Source organism: Coffea arabica, chromosome 7e (genome assembly GCF_036785885.1).
Source record: "Coffea arabica cultivar ET-39 chromosome 7e, Coffea Arabica ET-39 HiFi, whole genome shotgun sequence".
NCBI lineage: Eukaryota > Viridiplantae > Streptophyta > Magnoliopsida > Gentianales > Rubiaceae > Coffea > Coffea arabica.
This window is the reverse complement of record NC_092323.1, coordinates 19,148,827-19,170,161: the sequence shown is the minus strand read 5'-3', so window position 1 is coordinate 19,170,161 and position 21,335 is coordinate 19,148,827. Positions and strand designations below refer to the sequence as shown.

Here is a 21,335-nt window from a genome sequence, read left to right as displayed (position 1 = left end):
TTTTCCAAAACAAGAGAACAACTCGGTTACCGGATTATCTTGTTACATTTATCCCACACTTTTCTATTGTTAATCGATATGTATAACTTCAATGTTAATTTGTATCTAAAATTACTTATCAGCAATCCCAACTACTATTTACATAATTTTAATTCTTTTATGGGCATTTACGTTTTGTAGTCCACCGCGCGAAGCGCGGTTTATCTCTCCTAGTACGTTATAAATCAGCAATGAGGTAGCAGTAATCATGTTTTACCCTCAAAAAAAAAAAGAAAAGATGAACTGGATTATGAAGCTATCAGAAATGATAAATAAGAAACTTTTCCAGCAAATTTAGTAACAAAATCTTCTTTGTTATAAAAGGAAAAAAAGAGAGTATCAACCTTTTCAAGTTATTTGTGTATCAGTTTCCCTTTTTATTGCAAGTTCAAATTTTAAGAGCATTCCTTATGGTTGCATTGACATCATTTCATGAAGCAAGATACATTCCAACAGTTGGATGAATTGACAAAGTCAGCAATGATGAGAAGGGAACGGGATGTATAAAACTATCAGATATGATAATTGACAAGTCTTTTCCCACTTGCTTCTTACATATTAAGGAGACATAAACACCAATCAAGCATACAACCAAGACGAAATAGGGAGATGTAAAACACTCAATCTTTTGTACCTAAGGAAGGATATGCAAGCCATGTGAATCCCTTCTTGTTTCTTGTAGATACAAGTTTCATCAAACCTTATACATATGGTAAACAGTGAGCCACACAGATAACCAAACACATCATTGGTAGCTTAAACCAAACAAAATGCCTATAGGAGTCAAATACTTTATGGACCAAAAGAACAGCACCTGAGTTCTCCAAAAATGGAAAAGTCCATGCTGATAAGTCCAGAGCAAATGCTGGATAGAAGACAAGCTCACATTTTAATCCTTTTCACATCAGTTTCAGGGACATTTACATCACTCCCATTGCCACCTAGCAATGTGCTTGTCTGACTTTGCAGCTAGGGAAAAACGAAATTGAAGATGAATCAAAATGACATAAATAGACCCTCAATTACATCGTTGCAACTTCTGCATATGTTTTCAAAAAAAAATAAAAAATGAAAGAATGCTCTTCCTTTTCGGTATCCGTTACGATCAAATTTTTGTTCTTCCACCAGATTATCAATTTGCAAAATTTTCTAGTATACTATTTTTCCTCGAAGGATCATGCACACAGGTTCCCTATCTAAGAGTGAACATCAAGACAAATGTATTAAATATCTCAAAACAATGAGTATGGTCCTTTCCGTTATATACAATGTCTTGTAAAATATAAAACAATCTACGACAAAAATTTAACACCAAAGACCTATGATGCACTTGAATTGATTGTCCCAGAAAGTTTTGAACTCCAACGGATTTCAGCCCCATACCAGAAATCTCTACAGAAAATGTTGCTCTCATATATAGATCCAAAGAATTTCAAGCTCCCTTCCACAGGTTATATATCAACCCAATTTACTATTGGAAACTTCCAAGACACATAAACCCACGCATATACCCATAAAAAGCCCCACCCACCCACTACCCGCTCATACAGTTGCTTAGTCACAGAGACATGCCACTTATAAAAAGATTTATACATACCCATACACCCTGCTGCAGAAAAAGAGATGCATTAACCTACAGACACCTACAGCCACAAAAATCATTATGAGCACATGTAAATCACATAACTAACACTTAACAGTGTTCACATAGCACAACCCCACTTCACCATACATCCATGCTCATCAACATTCTCACATAAAATCACCCAAGCCCACCAGAAAAAAAAGCGAACATTCACATCTCCACCAAAACACACAGCAACAAATTATAGTTATGAGCATCCTCACATGCAAGAATACATGCACTTACAACTATATAACAATGCAAACATAACCTTTTCACCCACAAAATGGTATGAGGAGCTGTATGTACCCATCCAGGTACTTCCATATCAAGAAAAGCTTTTATTGGTGTGAAGACTATCTGACATCTTAACGTGCATTGATCTCTCAATTTATTCTATCTAGAAGAAGAATTTTATCCATCAAGCAACCTGTTTGTTTCATCAAAAGCATTATTAATGATGATCTAACATTGATTAGTTTGAAATCTTTCTCCAAATCTAAATCCACTAATTCAAACTCAAAGACAAGCTTCAACAAACACAAATCCTTCAACCAACAAACCCCATTCCCACCCCAGGATACGACATAGTTGAGAAGTGGTAAAACGAAAATGCTAACATGACAATTTCAGCATTACAAAGAGAAGAACAACTTTCGCAGAATATACATACATTATCATCAGGGACAACTGCATATCTATCAGTGGGTGAGACCGAAAATTTCTCTGCTCAAAAGAAACATGAAAGCAATTTTTAGAACATGAAACTACCATTATGTCTAAACCTAATAAAAACTAAAACCACAAGAACTCAAAAGCACACCTGAGGATGGATCAACTTTTGAGCTCTCTATCACTTGTCCAGTGGATCCATCGACACTCAAAGCCTCTATGATCTTGGGAACATTGCTTCAATGTTCAAATTTAGCAGCATAAGCCAATGACAAAAAGGAGTTATTTTGCACATGGAGCTCTGTCCAGTAAATAGAATAAACTAACAAAGCTAGAAAGCATACAAAAGACAAGTGAATTGCCATGAGTAAAGTCCTTAAGTTGTAAGACCTCCTCACTTTTATGTTATCCCCTCTACAAGCCATGCAAAAGAATGTTTTCCCCAAAACCATAAGAGACACAAAATGTATGGTTTCCTGAAGCTTTGCGCTCAGCAAGGAAGATAAAGTAAACAACCAGCAAGAGAGTACAAGCTTCTATTCTCTGTGAGGCAAATTACAATTATAATAGCTGTTTAGCTCGAAAGATTCACCTATAGCTTTAAAAGAATACGTCAGAGGAATGTTTACAGGAATAAGTGTCAATCCAGTTTTCCTTGAAATTTTTTCATGGCACAGGTAACTACATAACATATAATGAAAATTCCTGATGTCCAAGCCAGCGTCATCTAGGCTTATGAAGCTCTGTGATACTGATCTGAAACCTATCAGAAACGTAATCTTAATTCACTTTAGGATTTTGTGTACACTTGTAATCAAATCCCCTAACCTCTCCACACTCATAGCACACATTTACAAACATCTATATGGGGTACCATATCATCAGGGGCTAAGCAAATGGGTTTGGTACTAGGAACAGTCCTGAGTGCTGCAATAACATATCAGCTATCCTTATGTCGTCTTTCTACGTTTTAGGGAAGAAATAACTAAAACAGCCTCAAGTGATGCTAAACAAAGGTTCTTATGTCTTGTCTTTCTAAGTTTTAGGGGAAGAAATAACTAAAACAACCTCAAGTGAAGCTAAACAAAGGTTCCACACCAAGCTACATTGGGATTGCATATAACAATAAAACTAAATAATCAGAATTAGCAAAAGGAATCATGGCATCTATATACAACCCAAATATGACATATTACACAACAATGAAAATAAAAAACAAACATAAAATCCCTGTAAGCTTGAGATAAGATTGATTACATTCTAGTTTGTACAATATGGTTGTTTCTTCTCCTCAAATTGAAATACTTTTTCTCTCCAATTGTTTTCACTATGACTTTATCTCACTCTGTGTTTGATTTGAGACCTGCACTAAAAACTTACTTAAGAAGGATACGTACTTGATTAATATCAGCATTATTCTAATAAAAAGCCTCTTCTTGTTTAATATTCTTATAGCAAGTGGTAATGATTCATAGAGTTTACATTGTTTCTGTTACATTTGTAACTCTTAATCAGGACTCTTAGCACCCTGTATACGTTACAATCCGTACCCAACTTTTCTATGTTCCCATCATTGACCAGTTAGATTCCTGGTTCTTGACACCTTTAAAGCCCAAAAAGGAAAGGAGGAAAAATGATATGTCTAGGACTTGCTAGTTTCAAATTTTCAATCAGTAGCATTACCAGTCAGCAGACTCCCCATGCCCAAGTTGTCCATTTGTGCCTCTTCCCCAAGAAAAGACATTTTGCCTTTCAGTAACAGCAAGAGTGTGTCTCCAACCACAAGATATCTGAACTACTTTCTGTCATCCGAAGAAACATGAATATTCAAACAGAAAAAGAGCCGTTATTTGTGCAAGAGTAAATGGACATATAATCAATACCAGAGGTGTAAAAGTATTAAAAAGGAACGTGCCTGATCAAGTGGAAATCTAACTTGCACAGGAGAGCAATGATCTATGTTGTCACCTACACCAACTTGTCCAAACTGTGTAAATATAGGAAAGAAACAGGCGAAGTCAACAAACCATATACCTGATATGATGAAACAAAATAAACAGCTATATGATGTAATTACTTTCTCCTACATTAGGAAGAGGAACTTTAACAACCAAAATATGGAACAGTCTATAAGATCTGTGAAATCTAAAGCATACAACAGTAAATAATTCTATTCACCTCCTTTTGTAGTGGAGGTTTACATCATGATACTTGGCATTACTTCACTACAAAATAGTATAATTTTTCTAGATACTTTCATCACTCAACAAAGGAAGCACCACCTCTTACCCAAAATTAAATACTTAGCCAGACCATGCTAATAGGTAAATCGTTTAAAGTAATAATTATTGTGCCTGGGCCTTGTAGAATACGTGGGCTATAAAATTAAAGACCCATGGACATTCTAATAAGTCATAAATTTTCTACATAAGGTAGACATCACCTACAAAAAGCCAAATAACAACACATCATATGATAGCATTCCCGAGAAATTCATAAGACATGCAACAAATACCATGTCAGGACCAGCTCACAACTGAGGTCAAGTATTTCCTAAAATAGAGAGCTGAAAAAATAGAAAGCCAAGATAAGCTAAGTCACAGCAGAACATCAATGTCCTAATCTGTTTCCAGCTTAGAGATCTTAAGACCAAAAAGTACAGTCAAATATCCAAACATTAGAAGGCTTTGCTGAAGTCAACATCATGTAAATTACAGGGAACTTTAGGAAGTCATTCATTAAAGAAAAGCACAGACCCATGATAAATTCTACCTCTCTCAAAGAATCAAAGTTCTACTAAACCACGTACTACACAAGAAGCAAGGTGCAAGTGTGAAAAGATATTAACATGAAGCAAGCTCAATATCCGAGAAGAAACGGCCCTGTGCTCTTTCATATGGGGTTAAAAAATAGATCTTAAAATTTGTTAGGTAATATTAATTTAGTTTTCCATATCTTTGTAAGGGAGTAAGTACTTCTCATTTGCACTTAGCCTCTTTCTCAAAGACTGGAGGGTAACCTCAACATGTAATTTTATTTTTTTCAGTACTAAAAAAAAGACCCATGATAAACAAAAAAATATAAAAAGATACTTGTAAACAAAAAAAGACCCATGATAAACAAAAAAAGAAAAACCAATACTTGTAATTTAATTATTAAACATTAGAATGTACTTAGAATGTACAAGATGTACAAAACATGAGGTTGTATGTACGAAGAAAATTAGAGTGAAACCTGACAAAAGGAATTTGTTTGCGCCCAATAAGCTCACTATTACAGGTATTGGAGATTGCACATATTTAGGTCAAGTTGCAATGTGATCAAACAAAAGCCAAAGAAGAAGCATAAGGTACCTTATTCCATCCCCAACCATAAAGTTTGCCATCAGCTGTCATTGCCATTGTATGTCTCCATCCACCTGATATCTGAAACGAATAAAAGAAAGAATACGACCATACTGCGTAAGAATCATAAAGACATAATTATCGTCAATATTGTTTTTTTTTTTTTTTGATGATGCTTGTCTGCTCTTTAATAGTCTTATGAAGACATTTACAGAGTTAAATGATTGCAAGGGACATGACAAATTTTGGGTAGGTGTTTACATAATTTTATGTACAGAAGATTTCTTTTGCATTTCACCAACTGCAGTTTTAGACAAGTGTTGCAGTATCAGAATGCAGACAAATATCTTGTACATATAAAATGTCATAGCTCAAATTCATATTTATTTTGTAAAGTAAAAAACCTCTCAATCTGTCTGCTATGGATTCTTAACACTTCAGTGCATTTATAAGAATGATGGAGATATAAGCTATTATCACCGTTTGCATAGCCACCAACTTGAAAACTGACACAAAGAAGGATAAAAGTACTGTCAAAATCTTATTTGACTTCAAATGAATTGTAAAAGGAAAAATATTAATGCCATGGGAGGAGAAACCGAGCATGCATTTTAAGTTATTATCTTGTCTGCACCAACTGTGCAAGAACCAACACATTTTTGAGTCTTCCTTTACTGTTTGTTTTGGGATTTATCCTACAAAATCAAGCAAAAACCAGCTAAAACTTCTCAAATTTGCCTTGATTAGTTTTGCCATCCAAAAATCAGTTTAAAATGAATAAGAAGAGTTGATAATCTTCAGCAGGATATCTCAAGCATCATGAGTGCAAATGTTTCTTTATTTCTTTGATGTCCTAGGAGACCTAATCGAAGAATACACATTTTTGCAAAGAATAAAAGGTACCTGAGAAATAAAACTCTTGCTAAGAGCATTCAACTTATGCGGTACAAGGTGGTCTTCAAAATCTCCATGGCCTAGTTGACCATATTTACTCCAGCCGTACGTATATAAATCACCAGAAGAGGAGACGGATATTGTGTGTCGCCATCCACAAGCAACTAGAATCATCTTCTCACCCTAAAAATTATAATAATGCAATCAATTGTTACAAGGAACTAGAACTTAAATAATAATAATAAATAAATACCTCTAATAAATAGGAGTGGAAATAAACCAAAATTTGCTAATGATTCGATGATAAGATGGTCATGCACAAATTACCAGCAAGACAAATACTCAAATCCTACGTTTTTAAAATTAACCAGAGATCAATCAGGCACTTTCAGCTTACATCTGTGATCACCGATTAAATATTTATCATATAAACTTCTAGTATTCAGAGATTCATACAATAAACTCATCAAGATTAAGGTAGTAGATGTTTATCATTGTCAGAAGCTTCTGAACACAATCCAGAATATCCTATCTTAAATTCAGTTTTTCTTTTGAATCTACCAACATCAACTACCAGTTTTAATGGATGAAATGTATTAAGTGATAAAAGAATTAATTTATTCCCATCTTTACCATCTACAACAAAGCGAAAAACATGCAATTATTAATATAATTCAGATAAGAGATAGACCTCAACAGCTGAAACTTTTTCAGGAATTAAGCGGTCATTTCTGTCACCTAGACCCAAGTTACCATAACAACCCCAGCCCCAACCATAAAGTTCACCATCTTCTGTTACAGCAGCAGTGTGTTCTGCCCCAGCAGCAACCATCCTCACAGGTACTCCCTACAGATGGTACATCACAAAAAAATAAATTTTGCAGATCAATGTAGCTATGTTCTCAGCAACTTTTATAAAAGTAACCACAGGTCACCCAGGCAATCAAATGAAAGGCTCAACGGTTCATTGGAGGCCTTTGTAGTTTGTTATCATTCATGCCTTGCTGATTCTACATTCCACAAGGTTATGTATGAGATTGTTTAAAAGTTGATAATGAAAGCAATAACCTGAAGGTAAAGTGCTCAAACTGAATCAACCAATTTCTGCCATTAACACATTCAGCTGAACGAGCAAGTATCACTCTTAATTCTTCTTTTGCAGGAACATAAATGACAAAAGTCAAAGCTCTAAAACATGCAACTTTTTTATGAGTACTGCTTTCCACTTTTCACATTAAAGAATTATATAAGCTCAGTGAATGAAAAGCTTCATCTTGCCTAATAAACAAACTCAGGAAACTTAGCAATGACCTATGTCAAAGTAAGTAAAAAAAAAGATAAAGAATAATTGATCCTCACTGACAATCTAGTCTCACATATAATTTCGCAATGCACAAGCAATGGAACTAGAAAATGTAGCGCCAACCCTTGCTATATCCAGCACATGAGTGCATGTGATAAAAATACGTCGCCTATGTATTTCCTTCGCACTTATCATAAAATACAGAGTCACGTGATCAAGTACAGATTAAATCTCATAAAACTAACATGGCTGAAAAAGCAAAAGCAGAAGAAAGAAGCAAGTTCTGAGGTGTAAAAGCTAGTGAAGCAAGTATAGCAAATAAACACAAAAACAATCTTACAACTTGAACTACCTGGAAAGCTCCAATCTTCTGTGGCACAAGAGAGTCCTCTGTTGTGCCAAGGCCCAACTGACCATTTTGATTCCGACCCCAACTTCAATTGACAAACATACATGAAAAAGGATCATCCAAAATAAAATGTCAAAAGGAAACAGACTTTGGTACATCTAGTAAATGTCAGTGACAGATTACTACCAGCTTCTCTCATAAGCTAACACATCATGCATGAATGACCTTCTAAAATGTTTGTCTACTAGAGTGCATATAGCTGAAATAAATTAACTTTTAGACAAAAAATGACCAACACATAAATAATTAGAAGTAATTCGTGTCTGGCACAACACAATGAAAAGGAACAAGAAGCAAGGATGCTGTTTAAATTTCATATAAGAGCCTAAATACGTCCAATATCATCTTCAACACCGAAAATAGTTTGTTGGTTTCTTTAAGTAGAACTCTAAAGTTTTAGCACAAAATTTTAGCTAGAAGGTGGTTAAAAATAAAAAATAAATAAAAAAAACCATGATCGCCTGCAATGATCTCCATCTTGATAAATGAAAGACAAAACTTGGATAACCAATTTGGTGTTAAAAAAATTTGGTAAAAATGATGAAAACAAAAATTTTAGAATATACAGGCCACCTTTAATCAAGATATGAAAAACAATGACACAGTTTAATCAACAAGAATATTAATCGTCCTTCCACTCATGTACATCAAGACCAGTCATCCATTCACAAATGGTCGTTCACCTTAATTGCTTATGAAGCACAACTATGAACAAATACACGTCATGCAACAGATGCAACGACATGAAATTTTCCATAAAATTATGATCAGGTTTAGTCCAAGTTAACTATGAATTTATATGATATATACTGGTAATTACCCAAACAAGATGGAATTCATTTCAATGAACTGCAGAATTGGAAACAAGTATTTGCATTGCTAGTACAAAGAAAATTTGTTGTCTAGAGAAGTCACATATATTCATGAAAAAATAAAGTATGTTGTTTCCTCTATTCTATTATCTGTAGCAATATCAAAACATAAATATGTAATTAGAGATTAGATAACAGTATCAATAGCTTCCAGATTTTTCACAATTCATTTTCATGATACGGACATTTAAGGAACAAGAGCCATTAACTCCCATTGAACCTGTTCCAGGGTAATACAGTTTAACCAAATGTTTTTGGTCAACTCTAACTGTCAGTTGTACACGGTATATACTTTCAGCACTTTAGATTCCAAAGAAGACCAGGAAAAGGATGAAAAAAAGAAAAAAAGAAGGATGCTAAGTGAACAAAATGGAAGGGTTAGACAGGAGTGGCTGCTCCTGCTGGAAGTAGGATCAGTTTGTTAACATAATTCTTGTGCATAACTTTCATTGGCAATTGAATTCTTTCCTCCAACTTCTCCAGATCCAATGAATGGTTTAATACTCACAATATCCTTGCAAAATACTGAATTAAATGAAGTTTGCAATTCACATAGATCAATTCAAATAGAAAAAGTTACTGCTTTTAGGCAAAGAGTTATTGCCTAGTTGTTAACTCTAGTTACACCCTATTATTGTAACAATGACTACCAGAATCCAGAATCATATAGATCCTCAATCTCGATTTACAAGCTAAAACATAAGAACTTCGATTACAGTATCTATTTCTTTTTCAGAAGGTAAAGTTTTATTAGAGGAACCTACAGGTGCTAGCCAGATTTCAGAAGTTCCTAGGTAGACATCCCCGTCTTTTACTTAAAAAAAGAAGCAATGATAGGCACATTCTCAAAGCACATTGAGAAACAAAAAAAGGTACAATGTTCTGAAAAGATAAATAATGTTAGCAATACAGGAATACTTTGGCCATTTTAAGTATCTCGCAGTATTCCTTTTCTACGCATGAATTACCTGTTATATAGCCTGTTAAAGTGAACTCTATCCAACTAGTCACTTCTTTCTTCTATCTCTAATCTCTTATCTCTAATTCTCACTGTAACTCTTAGACTCAAAAATGATTTAGAGATCACACAAAGTACTTGAAATGCATTAAGATTCTACACCAAATTCCGAAGTTGTTATAGTTAATGATTTGTTCAGAAATATTCTCTGCGATTACATGCTCTACTAAGTTTTAATAATTTGGTGATAATTCAAGGCCATCATCTTGCCAATCCCATTACTAGATCATTTACCAATCCTATAATTCTAGCCATTTATTTTTTTGATAGGCTTTTTGCAAATGCGTTTACCGAACACATCCACCGTATGACCCTAAGAGATCCTCCAATTTTACCCATCCAAGTCTAATGCGCTAGAAAATTAAGAATGACTTTTTCTACATGTCCAGGTCATATAGCTATCCAACACATGTCAAACAAATAAATCAACAAAAGCCCAGGATGTTTCATAATCCATAACCAAATCTTCAGTTGAGGTCCAAACTTACAGTCAGAAAATGAAAAAGGAAAAGACTCAGTTGATGGCTGCTTTATATTCAAGCAAAAGAATGAAAATAGAGATATCCTCCACTGCATTCAGAAACTTTCAAGGAGGCAAATTCTGCTATCTTCTTTATGCGTGAGAATCTATTATCTTATCTGTTTAGCCGGTTTCTAGTTATATAAGAAATCCAGTTCACTGAAGATGCCAAACATTTGTGTTTGAGCATTTTTTATAAGACATGCAATTCAAAGTTGAATGTGTTTGTCAATTTTTGATGAATTGTTTACCATATTCACTAGGGGAAAAACTGTACAGTAGAATTGTGAGTTTGAATATCCATCTAAAGTCTTTTCTTGCTTTCATTTAACTGGAAAAATAGAATGCAGAATCGCTAATGGTATAACACCAGTTCATGCGCAAAGAAGTAAAGAGTTCTACAACTTATCTGACTCAGAACCCAAGATCAGAAATCTTGATTGTATTACTACTACACCATGTTGGGTAGCATGGCGGGGGAAAAAAAGCCAGCTTCTAAGTAAAGAAGTATAGGAAAAATTACACTAAGGAGCACAGCTAACCTCTGCACCTCGCCTTCCATGGTCACTGCCAAACAATGGCTGTCCCCACAAGCAATTTGCTTGATTTTTAGACCATGTAATGCCTTTATTGGCTGAGGAGTAAACAAGTCACTAGAGTTTCCATGACCCAACCTTCCAAAATCACCCCTACAAAAGTCCAAGATGAAGATATCATTAGAAATTGCTTGAATCTTACGTAGTTCTGATGCCAGAAAACCACTTTAAATAAAATTGACTCCTCAAGAAGTTAAAATCAGTGCATAGAAACAAATAATATAGCAAAAGCAAGAGAACCACTTGCATATTTATGGTAGCAACCATAAATTAATAAGTCTGATCTCAGCAGTGAGGACCTAAGCAGGTGTTCCAAAAATTAAAAGTACCTTGTATCTAACCAGCATAATCACCAGGCTACTATGGAGCCAATTTAATCATCAATCGAGCAAACCAAATTATTTGCAAATAGGTTATTAAATCAGACATCCATAAGTATGTAGCTTGAGTTCTCTCTAATTCCTTTCCACAGTAATTTAATTTCAACCAAAACGCATAAAAAAGTTAGGGAGAGAACATAAAAATACCTGTTGAATTTTTAATCAATCAACAGTAAAAACAGTAAGGTTGAAAAGTATGGAGAACTTCAACATAAAATCTCTCACGTTTACGAAACATTTTCTCAATGGAATCTCTTCCTTTAGAGAAGATCAGCATGACATTGAATAGCTTCAAGAAATTCGTATAATTGTTTCGCATAGGAATGAACTCTTAAAGTGTTGTTTGACGTAATTCTGCAAATTAGACCTTGTATGGTTGGTCCAGCATGGAGTACGACAGTAAGTCTTTTATCAATTAAACACAAGCAGTTCTTTCAGTAACCCAAGTCAAGTCTGTATCGTTGCATTTAAAGATCTTTATTGCTTTCTTTGTAGAATCAAATTCATTCGTCCTTCCGTGGAGTTTTGCTTGTTTACTTCATCTATTGCCTTGCCTATTCTTTCCACTTTACTTCTATAAACTAACCTGTTAAATTATATGCTACTTCAGGAAAGGGCTCAAAAAGAATTTAAACATTCTTTTCTTTGTAACTAGTTCATTTATATGCTGGTACAGTATTTGCAGGAGGACTAATAAACAGGACCTTAATGTCTTGTGGTGCTACTTTTTCATTTCACACCTTCTTATTTTGATTTCATTTTAAGGACCTGAGAGACACTCTTGTGATATAACACTTTGCGAAATTTAGTAACTGCTTTGATCCTCTCCGAAAGAAAAAGGGTATTCATGACATACTATTCTTTTTGTAGTAATCTTCATATATGAACTTCAAGAGTATCACTTAAACAGCTAAGCTGAAATATTCCAATGCAGCGAGATTCATAGTCACCATTACTTTTTTATTTTCACTCAAAAAGATTGAAGTTTTTCCAAATCCTAACTAGGAAGAATGCGGTTGGCCATCTGGCACTTATCAAGGGCAGTAGTTGGGATCTGGTCTACTAAATGCAAAAGTCAAGAACAGCTGCTTATGGAAGTCAAGGACAGCCTGCTAGCAAAAGTAAAAGTCAAGAACAGCTGCTTATGGAAGTCATGGGCAGCAACTGATTATGAGATCTGATCTGCTAGCAAAAGACAAGAACAGCTGCTTATGGGATCTAGTCTACTAATTGCACTAATCAAGGAGAGCTGATTATGGTCTACTATATTAGATGTATATTAGCATATATGTAATTAATACATTAGAGAGGTAGATATTCTGACGGAGGAGAGAAGGTACAGAGTTTTTCTATTTAAATGGAAAAGATGCACAAAAGAGGCATTCGGTCTTTGATCTAGAAAACTTGTCATGGTATCAGAGCCAGTTATTTGAATTTCTCAGCCTTTCCAAACTTTCTGAGTTGTTATCCTTCTTGGGTTGATTATTTTGATCAATCATTTGGTTTCAAGATATCCTTTTGGGTCAATCATATTGTGGTTGGCAGCTTTTCTTGTAATTCAGATCTTTGTTTTTTTTTGAAAGAATGTCTATGGAAAACTCTTTGGGAAAAATACATACGGAATCTTTGTCCATCAAGTTCACTGGAAAAAATTATGCGGCATGGGAATTTCAATTTAGGATGTTTCTAAAAGGCAAAGAGCTTTGGAGTCATATTGACGGGTCTTCTACAGCACCTAGAGATGGAAAGGAAATTAGTCAATGGGAGGCAAAGGATGCTAGAATTATTTCTTGGATTCTAGCATCTATTGAAGCTCATATGGTGAACAATTTACGCTCCTTTAATACAGCAAAGGAGATGTGGGATCATTTGAAGCGTGTATATCATCAAGATAATACAGCAAGAAGATTTCAGCTTGAATTGGAAATTAGTACATGTAGCCAAGGTAATCTCTCTATTGAGCAGTATTATTCTGGATTTCTTAATTTATGGAGTGAATACTCTGGTATAATCTATTCTAAGGTACCAAGCGAAGCCTTAGCCGGTATTCAAGCGGTTCACGAAGATAGTAAGCGTGACCAGTTTCTAATGAAACTGAGGCCTGAATTTGAGGCGATTAGAGCTGGATTGTTAAATAGAAACCCAGTTCCTTCTTTAGACGTATGTCTTGGTGACTTGTTGCGAGAAGAACAGAGAATGGCTACACAAACTATCATAGGTACATCAAAGGAGATATCTGAAGTTGTCAATATTGCCTATGCTGCTCAAGGGAAGAATCGCGGAAAGGGACAAGTACAGTGCTATAGTTGCAAGGAACTTGGGCATATTGCACGCAATTGTGGAAAGAAATTTTGCAATTATTGTAAGCAAACTGGACACATTATCAAGGACTGTCCTACACGCCCTGAGAATCGAAGAGTCCAAGCCTTTCAAGGTGCTGTCCAAGACTCTAACACTATTGGTTCTACATCCACAGCCACAACACTTACTCCAGAAATGGTTCAACAAATGATTCTTTCAGCATTTTCTACTCTTGGACTTCAAGGTCAAGGTAAAATTGTTTCTACTCCTTGGTTAGTTGATTCTGGAGCATCAAATCATATGACTGGTTCATCTGCATCACTACATAATCTACGGCAATATACTGGTACACAAAATATTCAGATTGCTAACGGCAGTAATCTTCCAATTACAGCCATTGGTGATATTGGACCTTCTTTTCGTCATGTATTTGTCTCTCCAGGGTTGTCTACTAGTTTGATTTCTGTTGGTCAGATGGTGGATAATAACTGTGATGTACGGTTCTCTCGTGATGGTTGTCTTGTGCAGGACCAGGTGTCGGGGAAGGTGATCGCGAAGGGGCCTAAAGTGGGCAGACTATTTCCTTTGCAATTTTCAGTTCCAAGTAGTTTGTCTTTGGCTTCTATGGTTGTTGACAATAAAGTTGAAGTATGGCATCAACGATTGGGTCATCCAAATAATGTCATTTTATCTCATTTAATAAAGCATGATTTTCTGGGGAGCAAGGATCAGTGTTTTAATCATAAATTGTCTTTTGATTGTTCTACTTGTAGACTAGGGAAAAGTAAAATATTACCTTTTCCTAGTCATGGTGGTCATGCTAATACAAGTTTTGAGATCATTCATAGTGATGTTTGGGGTATTACTCCTGTTGTTTCACATGCACAATATAAATATTTTGTGACATTCATTGATGACTATAGTCGTTTCACATGGGTATATTTTTTGCGTACTAAAGCTGAAGTATTTGCTGTTTTTAAGAAATTTGTAGCTTATGTAGAAACACAATTTTCTACTTGCATTAAAGTTTTACGCTCTGACAATGGCGGGGAATATATGTCACATGCCTTTCAAGCATTTTTGCAACAGAGAGGTATTTTATCTCAACGATCATGTCCTTATACCCCTCAACAGAATGGGGTGGCTGAACGTAAGCATCACCATTTGTTGGATATGGTACGAACCTTACTCTTGCAGTCTTCGGTTCCATCTAAATTTTGGGTGGAAGCTTTATCCACTGCAGTTTATTTAATCAATCGTCTACCTTCTCAACAATTGAATTTTGATTCTCCTTATTATCGTCTTTTTGGTGTACATCCTGATTATGGCAATCTACACACATTCGGATGTGTTTGCTTTGTTCACTTACCTCCTCATGAGCGTCACAAACTTACAGCTCAATCTGTAAAATGTGCTTTCATGGGTTATAGTACAACTCATAAAGGATTTTTGTGTTATGATGCTATTGCTAATCATCTACACATTTCTAGAAATGTGATTTTCTTTGAAAATGAGCACTACTTTCCATACCATGGTTCCTCGTCTGAAGGTGTTGTTCTTCCTAACTTTGATGATATTGCTCCACCAGTTGATCGATTTAAACCTGGGATTGTTTATCAGAGACGACAGGCTTCTTCATCACAACCTCTTCTTGACACTAATCCAGTCCTTGCTCCAACCACTCTTCGAAGGTCCCTACGTCTTAGTCGTCCGCCTGATCGGTATGGTTTTTCTGCCACTATAACTGACACTACAGTTCCTACATCCTATTTACAGGCAGCTAAACAAGCATGTTGGGTGAAAGCTATGAATGAGGAACTTCAAGCTCTTCAGGAGAATCATACTTGGGATCTTGTTCCTTGTCCCGATGGTGTTAAACCCATTGGTTGTAAATGGGTATTTTCTGTTAAATTGAGATCTGATGGCTCACTTGAAAGGTATAAGGCACGATTAGTAGCTCTTGGTAATCGGCAAAAGTATGGAGTACATTATGAGGAGACCTTTGCTCCTGTGGCAAAGATGACAACAGTTAGACTTGTTCTAGCTATTGCTGCTTCTACAGGCTGGTCATTGCGACAGATGGATGTAAAGAATGCCTTTTTACATGGCGATCTTCAAGAAGATATTTATATGACTCCACCATCAGGGTTATTTTTTACATCTTCTTCTGATGTTTGTAAGCTAAAACGTTCACTCTATGGCTTAAAACAAGCTCCACGGGCTTGGTTTGATAAGTTCCGTTCTACCCTTATTAGCTTCTCATTTGTTCAGAGCCAGTATGACTCCTCTTTGTTTCTTCGCAAGACTGATAAGGGACTGGTTTTACTTCTGGTTTATGTTGATGATATTGTTATCACAGGAAATGACTCTGCATTAATCTCTCAACTTCAAGAGCATCTTCAACGTTCTTTTCATATGAAAGATTTAGGTCCTCTACAATATTTTTTGGGCCTAGAAGTGCACTCTACCTCAGCTGGTATTTTCTTACATCAACATAAATACATCCAGGAATTAATTGCTTTGGCAGGTCTTCAAGATGGTCGGTCTGTTGATACTCCCTTGGAAGTAAATGTTAAATATCGCCGTGATGAGGGTGATTTTCTCTCAGATCCCTCTCTCTATCGGCAATTGGTGGGAAGTCTTAACTATTTAACTATTACTCGGCCTGATATTTCATTTGCTGTTCAACAAGTTAGTCAATTTATGCAGACGCCTAGGCATCTCCATCTAGCTGCTGTTCGTCGCATTATTCGCTATTTACTAGGCACTTCCTCTCGTGGTCTTTTCTTCTCCAAAAATTCTCCTATTCATTTGGCAGCCTATAGCGACGCTGACTGGGCAGGGTGTTCAGATACTAGACGATCAATTACTGGTTGGTGCATGTTTCTTGGAAATTCTCTTATTTCTTGGAAAAGCAAAAAGCAAGATAGGGTGTCTAAATCCTCTACTGAGTCAGAGTATCGTGCTATGTCCTCTGGATGTTCTGAGATCATTTGGCTTCGAGGCCTCTTAGGTGAGCTTGGGTTTCCCCAACTTGCACCTACTCCCCTTCATGCCGATAATACTAGCGCTATTCACATTGCTGCTAATCCTGTATTCCATGAGCGTACAAAACATATTGAAGTTGATTGTCACTCCATCCGTGAGGCATATGATGATCATGTTATTTCTCTTCCTCATATTACCACTGATCTCCAAACTGCTGATATATTTACTAAAGCTCTCTCCCGTCATAGACACAATTTTCTGGTTGACAAATTGATGCTTTTTGATCCACCAGCATCAATTTGAGGGGGGATATCAAGGGCAGTAGTTGGGATCTGGTCTACTAAATGCAAAAGTCAAGAACAGCTGCTTATGGAAGTCAAGGACAGCCTGCTAGCAAAAGTAAAAGTCAAGAACAGCTGCTTATGGAAGTCATGGGCAGCAACTGATTATGAGATCTGATCTGCTAGCAAAAGACAAGAACAGCTGCTTATGGGATCTAGTCTACTAATTGCACTAATCAAGGAGAGCTGATTATGGTCTACTATATTAGATGTATATTAGCATATATGTAATTAATACATTAGAGAGGTAGATATTCTGACGGAGGAGAGAAGGTACAGAGTTTTTCTATTTAAATGGAAAAGATGCACAAAAGAGGCATTCGGTCTTTGATCTAGAAAACTTGTCAGCACTTACCTTTTGCAAATGATACTAAAATATAGTTTCAGTAGAAGCATCTTATATGTCCTGATTATTTTGTATCTGAAATCAGCTGATTTCCTTGAAGGTTAAGGAAAGGACATGAATTGTCTCCCTACTATTTTCGCTCTGACTCATTTTCAGGTTTTAATACTGGAAGGGAGATTAGTTTTGCATCACATAGGAAATTAGTCTAAAATGGCCCGGGTAATCCAGAGAGCAATGGGGAGCGCTGAGGCAATCATATTGGCTGTACGATTCATGTACATTGTGGATTTTCAAAATGGCAATCAATTTAAACTTGGAAAGGCCCAAACTGAAGATCAAAGCAGCATGGAGCTAAACAAGGTTTTGGATGCAAGATCAGTTCTGAAATTCCAGAAGAGGAGCATCAACTTCATATAGCCTCTTTTTCTCTATCTCTAGTAATAGATTTCTTGCTCTGTCTATGGGATGAGAGTGGAATCATGTCATGCAGATCAAGTACAAGAAAATACACCCGTAGGATCAGAAAAAGCTGACCTAAGTTAAGTTAAAGGAGAAAACATTAGAACCAATGTGATGTCGGGCACAATTCTGCAAATCAGGAAGCTGTGTTCAATACCATTTATTTACTTGTGGTGTTTAAGGAGCAATATCTAATAGCTTTGGATATATTTTTGAATTTACACCATCTAATACCCATTTATAAGATTAAACTAGCTTTCCTTGCATGCATCAAAAGTAATTGCGGGAATTCATTGGCAATCCATCCTCAAGTCCAAGAACCAAGCCTTTGAAATCCTTGATGTGTAAAAAGCAGATATTAGGAAATTATTGCAACTTTCCTCAAACAAAATCAAAACTCAAACAAAATCTAAACAAGTAAACAAATGCAGATTTAATCAGGACTCAGGAGTGAGCTTGCTTACCATCCCCAGCTGTATACTTCCATACGTAACTCCGAGTATGCAGTAGTATGATCAGCTCCACAAGTAACAGATACTATCTCAAGTCCATCCAGTGGACTCAATTGAGTTGGCGAAAATCGATCTTCAGCATCTCCATGTCCCAGTTGGCCATCCTCTCCCCTCCCCCATGAACAGATTACATTTCCAGCTGCAATACATGAAAAAGCAAAGCTTTGACTTACATTTTTCCACCCGTTACTGAGTAATAGACATTTGACTTACATTTTGGATATCAGCTCACTCAACCAATTCATCACATAAAAAAAAACTTATTCTCCCTAAGTCCTCACTTGGGGTTCTTGTGAAGCCCAATTAACATTCTTTGGACTATGATCGACGAAAAAGCAACATTTAATTTCAAGGCTGTTTCAAGATGCTTTTAACTGTTTTAGTAGTAAGATCAAACTGTGCTATGTACATTATTTTATCCTCAAGTTTTAGACATTCAAGTAAGTATCCATAGCTAATCCAAGCCAGCTTTTATTTGTTTATTTTTCCCCTGATTCATGCCCATAATTCAACTTCAACATTTTTCTCATTAAAAAAAAAACCTTATTATTCCTTTTCTTTTTTTTTTTTTGTTCAGAAACAGGTACAAAGAAAATCCTTAGACTATCACAATACGAATTTTACGTGGAAAAGTCTTTCAGTCAACCTTAAAAATCCAAGAATATCCTTCATTAAGCTTAAACAGTCAAAATTTTGAAAATTAAAAAAATGGAAAAGAACAGGAAAAAGGGTAGAGGAGGACGTGTAACGTTGTAGTCCACAGAAGAACCGGCTCAATTAAAATTAGGCAAGTTCATTAACTAATACTGAGCCTGATTAGACATAACAAGAATGTACAGCTTTTAATGCATAACGTACGGGGTCTTATGCACGCAATTAATACCTCACCAAATAAATTTTCAGCTAATTTCTTCAGATTCCAGCAAAACGGAACAAAAGGAAAAAAATAAAATAAATAAAATAAAATGTTGCATAGAAAATTGGAACAAAGTAAAAAACAAGGCCTGGCCTTGTTTGGATTGTGAGTTTTTCCAAAATTCGTTCGACACATTTCTTCATCACATTTTTACTTACACGTACATCACATCACATCGTCACAGTATCTTTTCTATGAAAAACTCCAAAAACTTTACAATTCAAACGGACTTACATAAGAGAGCAACGGAATGACTTGCTCCGGCGGAGATGACTAGAACTCGGCGAACCGGTGAAGTTACTCCTCCTCCTTCTGCTGCTGCTTCTCCTCCTTGTCCGTGATTTTTACCGCCGGAACTACCAGTATCACGCTCTTCTCCTTTCTCCGCCATTTCTGAACTTTCTTGTCGGTTGGAGATATTTAGAAGTATCTTCTGTTTCGGGGATTTTCTATGGAGAGAGAGAAATGGGGGAGAGAGATAATAGAGGGAAACGGAAGCAGAGCGTATTTATAGTGATGGAGATAGGACATGTGCGACTGCTGCACTTTTCAAGTGTTCTCCTCTGGTGTCTAGTTTCCAAACGTGGAGGAGACTATGGTGTAAAATTGGACTGTACTAGTTGAAATAATTTGGCTCTGGATAATGAAAGTTGTTTGTCGTGTTACCCACGACAAGCTGCATTTATGTTTGGGTTGCAGTTTTCTTAAATATATTTTTGTAATTATTTTTTATTTTATATATATTAAATTATTATAATTTATTTTTCTACAAAAACTCTAAAAATAGCGTTTCAAATGGAAAATCTAACAAATTTATAGAAGTAACAAGTATTTTCATGAGATGTTTATTTGGGTTATTTTGATTGTTATAAAAGAAAATAGCATACGATATTGATGCAAATTTCATAGCTCTTTGGAGTGCATTTTTTGAAGAATTTTTAGGAAAAATTTAATATACTATTTTTAAAAATATGATGTATACGAGATAAAAAGATGATCGAGAAATATTGTTAAAAAATATTTACAATAACCATAAAGTTGTTTGCTAAGGAAAAAAAAAAGTGCTCCAAACAGGGCCATTAAATGCAAATTTGTCGTGTTTTTGGAATGCAACTCTAATGCAATGATCTGTAATTTGTCGGTTGGAATCCACGCTAATAGAAAGGAAAATTTTGGTTAGTGGTTGAATTTCTAGAACGTGATGGCAAATATGAATCTGTTCAAGTAAGAAAGTATACGTTGTTTAGAAAGTCAAAAAAAAGGTCTCGTTCTCCGTGTATAATATTTGGAATCGCAATAGGGCGGGTGAATAGCAAGACAGGAGCGGGAGCGGGAGCGGGAGCATTTTTTCTCTCCATCCCTTCTCATGCCCTACTTAATAAAAATAAAAACAATATATCTTATAACCTAATAATTGCAAATGAGTCTTAATTATAATAAAATTCTTTACTAGTTATTTGTATTTGTAACTAATTAGGATGGCTCACATTTAGATAAACCTGATTTTCAAATACTCAATGGTCCAAATTGTGCTACAAATGTGATACAATCTGAATCAATTAAGAGGGCACAAGACATCAGAACGGCTACTTTGTTGGAAGATATTATTCAATTAAGAGGGTTGTTTCAAATGTGCTCCTTTTATTTTTAAAATGATAAGAATCATATAAGTTATAAGATTAGCACTTATGCTTTAGGCATCACACTAGATGAGGAAATCATGTTTCCTCAGTGTCAAATACACTGACGGTAAAGTTAACTCGAGTTTTTGCTCGCAATTATATTACTTTTGAAATCAGTA

The 21,335-nt window shown here is 35.6% G+C and overlaps 1 protein-coding gene across 1 annotated transcript; it reads right to left on the bottom strand.

Annotated features, from left to right (window-relative positions):
- Positions 1–520: 520 nt before the first annotated feature.
- Positions 521–20,160, bottom strand: LOC113701132 (ultraviolet-B receptor UVR8). The gene is given in 12 exon segments (XM_072058521.1): positions 521–1,008; positions 2,337–2,389; positions 2,487–2,572; positions 4,019–4,137; positions 4,206–4,322; positions 5,689–5,760; positions 6,583–6,756; positions 7,265–7,420; positions 8,229–8,310; positions 11,238–11,384; positions 18,571–18,757; positions 19,769–20,160. Coding segments are annotated over 12 exon segments (1,437 nt in total). The 5' UTR covers positions 19,926–20,160; the 3' UTR covers positions 521–921.
- Positions 20,161–21,335: the final 1,175 nt, after the last annotated feature.